The 8,834-nt window shown below is 39.8% G+C and overlaps 1 protein-coding gene across 1 annotated transcript; it reads right to left on the reverse strand.

Annotated features, from left to right (window-relative positions):
- Nucleotides 1–250: 250 nt before the first annotated feature.
- pex10 (peroxisomal biogenesis factor 10) lies at nucleotides 251–8,596 on the reverse strand. Its single transcript, XM_088329883.1, has 6 exons — nucleotides 8,280–8,596; nucleotides 7,193–7,273; nucleotides 4,870–5,282; nucleotides 3,289–3,461; nucleotides 2,049–2,184; nucleotides 251–620 (listed from the first exon to the last, which is right to left on the reverse strand). The coding sequence occupies exons 1-6, from the start codon at nucleotides 8,389–8,391 to the stop codon at nucleotides 552–554; spliced, it is 984 nt and encodes a 327-aa protein (XP_088186009.1). The 5' UTR covers nucleotides 8,392–8,596; the 3' UTR covers nucleotides 251–551.
- Nucleotides 8,597–8,834: the final 238 nt, after the last annotated feature.

An 8,834-nucleotide genomic window follows, 5' to 3' on the forward strand; every position in this document is an offset into this window, starting at 1 on the left:
CCCCTTAATGATAATATATTAATATGTTTTGACAGAGTGGCAGTAGCTCAGCAGGTAAAGCACTCATCTTGGGATCAAGAGATCACAGGTTCGATTTCCAGCTCCTCCATGTTATGTCAAAGTGTCCTTGGGCAAGACACTTAATCCCTAATGCCTCCGATAAGCAAGTAGTTGCCTTGGAGTAGTAGTGCATAGCTGATGCTGCCATTGGTGTGCGAGTGTGTGTGAATGGGTTTCTTTATCAAATGTGTTATTTCAATGATTGCTTTATTTAATTATTCTTAAAGCAGTCATCAATCAGTTGCATTAGTTATTGACTGATAGAATCAAAATAGAATTAAAAAACTTTCATAGAAAAAGGGACAATAATAATTTAAAGGTCCAGTTACGGGGTAAGTTGCGACGGGCTAACCACTCATCCGCCGTGCTGCTCAGATTAAATTGTGTTTTACATAATTGAATACAGGGATGGTTGAAAATATTGTTGATTTGTATTGTGTGCAATTGTTGAAATAAGGAAAGAAAAAGTCCACTGGATCTCTATGCATCTTCTAACTGTAGTTCCTCAGGTACACAAGTCTGTGAGGCTGAAACTTTTCACGGCACAGGGGACACTCAGCCTGTATGAAGTCAAACAAACATAAACAAAAAGAAATAAGTATACTGATTTACAAAACACATGAAATATCAATGCATTTTTAACAATGGTGAGTACTCAAAGTACAACAGTACCTCTACTTACAAATGTCTCTAATTACGAAAGTTTCAGGTTACAAAGTACCCGAATGGAAAAATATTGCCTCTAGCTACGAAGGCGTTTCAGGATACGCATTAAAAAAGAAGAGTACAGTATGCGCCGCTCCCACAGTTTACTGAACTAAACAAACTGGATATTGCTTAAAAGCTGCGTGGCAACCCTGTGCGCAAGTGTGCTCCCAGCATGCTCTTCGTGTCACTATCACAGTTCAGAGATGACGAGGGGGAGCGGTTCCGTTATTCAAATCAGCTCGAATAAAATACATTTTAGAAAAATTCAACGAAGTCTCGGAATTTGTGCAAAGGAATTAGGAAAAAGTATTGACAAGTCGGGCTAAATCTGCCTCGCGCATTTCCAAAAGATTGTCAAAATCCAGCAAAAGCAGACGTCATTGGATCACCTTTTCAAGAAACGCAGGTAATTGAATATATTTTTATTATTTCCTTTATCTTTTGTTGTTTTTACATTATGTTTATTGTGCGGTAATCCAATTTAAACATATAATTGTTACATGTTCAGAGGCTCTTTTTTGATTTATCAAATAAATATCATACTGCACTTGTGCAGGGGCTTGGCATGGATAAGCACATATACATTCAAAATGCGTCTCTATTTACGAAATTTTCAGGTCGATAAGTTACTCCCAGAGTAAATTAAATATGTACGTAGAGGTACCACTTTTTCAGACTCAAAACTCACAAAATCGACTAATCATATTATAAAGTGCGATACTATAATGCTATCATGTATTTCAGTCTGCAGAGTATGATTAATGCAAACCACAGAATGGTGGTCTGGGGGTGACAACAAAGGACAGATCCATTACTTCTATTAATATATTCTGACTTTATAATTTGAGCTATTTGTGTTTTTTTTTCGACTCGACCGGGAAGTGGTGTTATTTTTGCATTGATAGGTTTCTTTTATTTGAATATGTATTAATATTTGTTATTTTGACTATTATTGAACACTGTTATGCGTTGTTTGGACCATTATGCACGGTTTACTTCATTGTCACTATCGCCCAATCATGTTGCTGTTCTTTGATATCTAGGATGCACCTGCTTTTATAACCTAGGAGAGTTAATGAAAAGAAAGAGCGCAGTGGAGAGCTTTTAGAACAGGTTGATATCTCTTATCTAGCGTTTAGGCTCTCTTCATGTTCTCCTTTCAAGTTCAAAATCCATAAATGCCTTATCTTCCTATTTCTAGTGCCTAACAAACTCAAACCAGGTAGTATGTGTATGTATTTTAATCCTTGATAGGTAGACATATACGCCAAGGACCCTACCTTGGTATTGCACCACTCTGTGATACATTCCCAACAGAAAAGGTGGCCACAGGGGGTCAAAGTCGGATGTCTGCGCTGCTCTAAGCAGAGGATGCAGCGAGTGGGCGAGGACCTGGATTTCTGCGGATGTTGTGGACTGAGCAAGCACAAAACAGATTGCTCAATCAGGGATTTAGAAGATGTAGAGTGAACGATAGTGTCCTCATTCCTTTAAAATGAACATTCTGAGTTTACCTTATCTTTTTTTTGGAATATAAATTAAGCAGCAAAATCCTCACATTATTCCCCCACCACAAGCACTGGCCAATTTTTGCCATCTCTTCAGGCTTGGTATTTAGCTAGCAAATATCACACGACCAAACTCTTAACAGGTGAGCCAAAATAGATAGTTCCCTGTGCGCAATTGCAAACAGTCTTATCATCGCACAGACAATAAAAACAAATACTTCAATGAACTTGTCATTTCAAAAATCGACAATTTGACTCACAGCTGATCTGTGGAGCCCTTTGAGACTTAACTTATGTTACAACGGTCCCCGCAAGCACCAGGTAGCTTCCTAAGGACAGCTGATAAGCCTGTACTAAATCCAATAGCTTACCAGTGCTGGGTCATTATTATTTTTAGTGCAATTTTGTTTAAATCGCTGACTAAATCTATTCAACCCTACTTACAATAATTAACCAGGTAATAACATGGTAATAACACTATAATGCTTGATTTTAGAAAATGTATATCAAACTGGTAAACCTTTGAGCGAATTAGTAATAAAAAGGGGCTCTCACATTAAAACAAGTTGGAGACCCCTTACAAATAGCCTCACTAGAGGATGCTGTAATGATGGTCCGCTTACTTGCTGCAACGGGTACCCAAATACCCCAAACCCTGCGAAAAATCTTTCAGCAGAACTTCCCATTAATCCCTTGAAAAATTAATACCCACTGTATAACAAAGGGGATTGACTTCATTACTTGAAGAAATGGCGGAAGTTGTATAAGATGACATTATAAATAAGAAGAAAAATTGTGCAGTTTGGTCACTTTGGGTCTTTGTAGTTGATATTCTCCGTTGTGCTTTGTTGCACTCGTTTTCTATTGCACCAGAGCGACATCTTATGGTCGAATACATTTTAATTATGTGTGCATTTTACAAGGTCTATTATTTAATAGTGATTAAATTTGCAATTTTCCAGAGACTGACTCAAAAGATGGACATTTTCCTTTTTCTGTCACCTAATTTTACCTATCATTGTGGTTTCTGTGGCGCTTCCATTCCTGTCTGGCTCTCTGCCTCTGCCTGAAGTTGTTGAGCTGCAGACAGACTGTTGTTAGCAGCTGAACGAGGGATAGGGCTCCTAGCAGCTTGTAACTGGTCCTGATGGTCTCGTCATCACTACTGGGCCCGGAAACACGAAGCTGCCCAAGCAAAAGCATTCACACAGGTTTTCAGAGAAATTAGGCGACAACTCAAGACTGTTAAAAAGGTAGAATGTTTTGAATGCCATTAAACAACAAGATTACTGTATTTTCTGGACTACAAGGCGCACCCCCAAAATTAAAACAATTTGGACAGAAATTTGAACGTGCAACTTGGTGCCTTTTATGTGGACAAAATTGGGAATGCATTACCATGTTTGTGCAATGATTGATCAGTAGATATTCAATGGTGGTAATATGGAACAAACCGGATAGTAATGGGACATGTACAGTTATTCACAATTACGTAACATGGAAAGCAACGGTAATCAAACATGTATCGTGGTGGGGAGAGGCCTGGATCCTACCCAAAGACCTCCTGGGTTACAGATAACACATGAAAAGGAAAACCATTTGATAGTAATGGTACCAGGTAAGTTAGAGTAGAGTGAATGTTGTTTGGCTTTTTCTCATCTCAAATTAAGCATTGTGGGTGACAAATGATTCAAATGAGTGCAGCCATGTGTTTATGTATATCTTTCAGTACTACCAACAAACTACCACAATGTCATTCATTCTCTTTATTCAGTTCAGAATGTCTGAATTACTTTCCACAATGCCTTTTTCATCATTCAGTTCAGAATTTCTTCTTAAAAACTTTGTCGGCTTCAGTACAGACCAGTTTTTATGTACCATGACTAAAAATAGTCTCATCTCAACAGCTGCACCGCTTATCCTCAGTAGGGTCGCGGGGATGCTGGAGCCCATCCCAGCAATCATCGGGCAGTGGGCAGGGGACACCCTGAACTGGTTGCCAGCCAATCGCAGGGCACACAGGGACAGACAACTCACTCGCTCACTCATTCACACCTAGGGACAATTTGGACCGGCCAATTCACCTGAAATGCATGTTTTTGGAATGTGGGAGGAAACCTGAGTGCCTGGAGGAAACCCACGCAAGCACGGGGAGAACATACAAACGCCGCACAGGAAGTCTGGAGCTGGATTTGAACCCACACAGGAGGTTCCCATGACTTGAACTGTGCCGCACATGCGCTAACCGCTGCGCCGCCGTGCTGCCCACTAAAAATAGTGTGATGACAAAATCAGACCTAATACCTTTAAACGGGTGGCCGTAATCTGGGTCGGATTCCCGATGCCTCCCATTTTATAGGTTTTCTATGCAATGTTATCAGTGATAAAATCTAAATGGTCCATCAATGAGCAATTGCAGCACTTTTTCATTTTTTGTGCAACCCTATCCCTTTCAGTAACTTTAAATCCATGTGGCTTATAGTTTAGTATGCCTTGTTTATAAACATATCACAAAATTAATTTTTTTGGGGGGTGCGCCTTATGATCCGGTGCGACTTTTAGGGCGTAAAATACTGTACTTCAAATTACTTACATATCTGATCGCAGACGTCCTCTTGGAAAAATGATAGAAAATGCCGCTGACATAAAAGAGAGCCACGTGGAATCTGTGCAGGAGGCTCAGCATCTGCTGAAAAACAAACACGGGCGGCAAACACTTTCTCCTCTGAGGCTCTGACAACGCTCCCACTGCCCTCCGTATGAATTTCCTCAGCCACAATTCCAGGCTCCACGGCCCCAACTCAGCTTGCCGTCGTCTGACGCTACAGTTCGTATCGTCCGTCCCCTGGAGCTCATTCTCTAAACAGACCAAGACCTTGTCCACGAGGTAGGGAAGGAAGGTATGGCAGAAAACAAAGAGGCCTCGTCTGGCAAGGGAGGGGATGCGTCTTCTACTGGGATCAACTTGGATGATATTGACGTACTCCTCACCCAAGGTCTGGTAACCTGAGAAAAGTATTAATTAGGGCTTGACCACACAATAAAAATCTCCGCAAAAGGATAGTCATTTTTAAATATACTTAAATGTATTACTTTATTTATCTGGAAGTATAGCAGAAATATGTTTTTACCATATCTTTAAAACTAGTCCAGTGGTTCTGAATTATTTTCTGTCACTCATATTCGGCACGAAGGACGTAGGTTTGAGGTTGGCATTAGTGAGAACCAAATCATGATGAAACATAAGTCTCACATGAAATCAAGGAAAAGCACCAACAATACATTAGTCCTATGCGTCAGCAGAAACCATTATTTAACCCTTTCTGTGCTGCTTTTATGGATCAATCTTTTTTATGGTGATCACATAGTATTGTGTGTGTATATATATATATATATATATATATATATATATATATATATATATATATATGCAAACTCCACACAGGAAGGTTTGATCCCATGACCTCAGAACTGTGTCGTACATACACTAACCACTGCGCTGCCTTTATATATTATATATATATATATATATATACATACATACATACATACATACATACATATATACACACACACACACACACACACACAGTATGTCACAAAAGCAAGTACACCCCTCCCATTTCTGTAGCGATTTCATCATTATGTTTAATTGAACAACACTCAACAATGAAAGATCTGTGTAAAGCTTTCATAGCAGTGTACATTTATTTTCCCCCATGAAAAACTCCAAAAATATAGCCATAAGTAGCTAAAACCTTTGGAACAAAAGTGAGTGCACTCTAAAGTAAAAGTTCCTGAAGCTCAATATTTTGTGTAGCCAATATGATTTTGCACAACAACCTCAATCCTCCTGGGCATGGGTTTTACCAGGGCTTCACAAATTGCCACTGGCGTGCTTTTCTACTCTTCCGTGGCAACATGACAGAGCTGGGGGATATTCGAGATCTTGTGCTTGTCCACCTTCCGCTTGAGGATGCTCCAAATAAAATTGGGTTTAGAGACATCGTTGGCAAGTCCAACCCCTTTACCATTAACCCCTGTAGAAAACCCATGGTCACTTTAAGAGGTGTATTTTGGGTCATTGTCAGGCTGGGACATTATCCAGCGACCCAGTTTCTGGAGGAAGGGGATCATTCCAGAATTTCACAGTACATCCTTGAGTTTTTGTTTCCCTAAATGAAATGCAGTTCCCCAATTCCAGTTACACTCATGCAACCCCAAACCATGACCTTCCTAACACCATGCTTGACTTTAGGCACGACACAAATATGTTTGTACTCCTCACGTGCTTGCTGCCGCGCATGCTTCACACCATCAGAGCCAAATAAATTAATCTTTGTCTCATTACACCAGAGGATTTCTTTACAGTAAGCCATGGGATTCCCAACCCAACCGAAGTGTCGCAACACCTGTAGTTGAGAGCCATTCGGTTTGTTATTGTATAGTGACTTGTTTGCCTGATTGCCCATTTTGCACATCTGGTCAGTTGCTCCTCTTGCACTCTTTGCACTACTGTATAATACTATACATAGCTATAATTATTTAGGATATTATTAGTACTTCAATACTCCAACTCAATACAACATTTTATTTATATCTGTACATTCAAGGAAACTGTGCGGGTCAGATGTATCGACATTTCGTTCCGTATACACGTGTGCAAGAATGACAATAAAGTATATCTGAATCTGAAATCCCCCAATTGAAACCCCTAATGCCGAGCGCCAAGCAGGGAGGCAACGGGTACCGATGTTATAAGTCTTAGAGGCTCGAACCAGGGACATAACTATTTATTTGTATATTAATGGTTGGAAAAATAAAAGTTTCTACTTCACAGATTTTGCCTAACTTGAATGTTTTTTTGCGAATGTAACTCATGTGATAAATGAGGGATTACTGTATGGTCAACTTACCAAGGAGTGTTGTTAACCCAAAATAGGTGATATCTGAGAGTAGTTCAACTTCTTTCCTCCAGTCCAGCCACCTTTTAGATCCTTAAGAATAAAAGAAAAACAACTTTGATCAAGTTATAGTGAAAAGTGGTACAGAAACCAATTAAAGGATGATATCGACAATCTTAAAAGTCTACACCAGTGGTCGGGAACCTTTTTGACCCAAAGAGCCATAATAACAAAACATTTGGATTTTTTTTTTGAAGAGAGCGCCATAACATATAAAAATCAGCAAAACCGCCAAACCCACTCTCCTGACAAAATCTTATTTTTTAGCGCATTGCACTTCTCTGTGTAACGTTAGGTGATCTAACAAAATTTATGAAATAATAATAATGCCAGAGCCTGTGTCCCATATCAAGAAACATACCGCCAACAATGACATTTTTTTAATGAGCTTCAATAGAAAGGATTTTTTAGCAATCTACAGCCAAAATGGGGTCTGTTGGTGTGACATCTTGACTGTAAACCATAGGTTCTAACCACCCAGTCGCCGTGGGTTGAAGTCTAGCTACCCCAGCCTCCCCTGTGAAGTTTGCATGTTCTCCGTGTGCCTGCGTGGGTTTCCTCCGGGCACTCCGGTTTCCTCCCACGTTACCAAAAACATGCATGTCAGGTTAATTGGCCACTCCAAATTGTCCCTCAGTGTGAGAGAGCTGTCTGTCCCTGTGTGCCCTGCGATTGGCTGGCAACCAGTTCGGGTGTCCTTTGCCCAATGTCCGAAGATAGCTAGGATGGGCTCCAGCGCCCCTGCGACCCTACTGAGGATAAGCGGTGAGGATAATGGATGGGGGTAAAAACATACAATGAGCGTATTCACCACCCCATAAAACAAGTAAAACTATCTCTTTTTAATAACTGTAGTATCAAGCTGGCAATAGGCAGGTACCTTTGCACAAGTTATTGACATTATAGTGGCTTGAATATAGATCAATGAGAACTGTCGTTGGCTAATATTTACCGTACTTGCTTGACTTCGCCTAACATTTTCACACATCTACATTACGAAAACAATCTCAAAAAGTACGAATATTGGGAATGAACTTACCAGCTAGCGTTTGAAAAGCTTCGTTAGCGTTAGTTTTAAGAAAACTTTGGTAGTATTCGTCCTTTTGACCGGCTCGAATGAGCTGAGACTGGTTGGCAGGAGCGAGAGGCATGTCGATTTACACCAAACTCGATTGTATGAACGCCTCCGAAAACATTTCTGGAAGAAATCTGTACTTAATTCATTTTCCGAGCAGTCGGAATTGCTAATGCATGACACGTTAGGAAATGAATCGGAAGTGAAAGACTGGACGCCTTGTGTACAAATGTAAGACTTAACAGTAGAACATTTGATAAAAACGTCACAGCGCCACTCACCGGTTAGTTTTGGAATTGTAACTGAATGTGGCACAATAGAAGGAAGTCGCTGTATAAATCTTTTTGTTTATTTAAAAAAAAAAAAAAATAGTTGCTGTATATATGCAGGGTTGGGTATGGTTACTTTAACTTGATTACTTTCAATTACTGTTGAATTACTCCAATACCAAATATGCTAATAAAAGACAAAATAAACTAAATATGAATACAATTATGACTCACAACACGTGGTAAGCTT

This window comes from Urocampus carinirostris, chromosome 3 (assembly GCF_059441175.1).
Source record: "Urocampus carinirostris isolate Australia breed hairy pipefish chromosome 3, RoL_Ucar_1.0, whole genome shotgun sequence".
Taxonomy (NCBI): Eukaryota; Metazoa; Chordata; class Actinopteri; order Syngnathiformes; family Syngnathidae; genus Urocampus; species Urocampus carinirostris.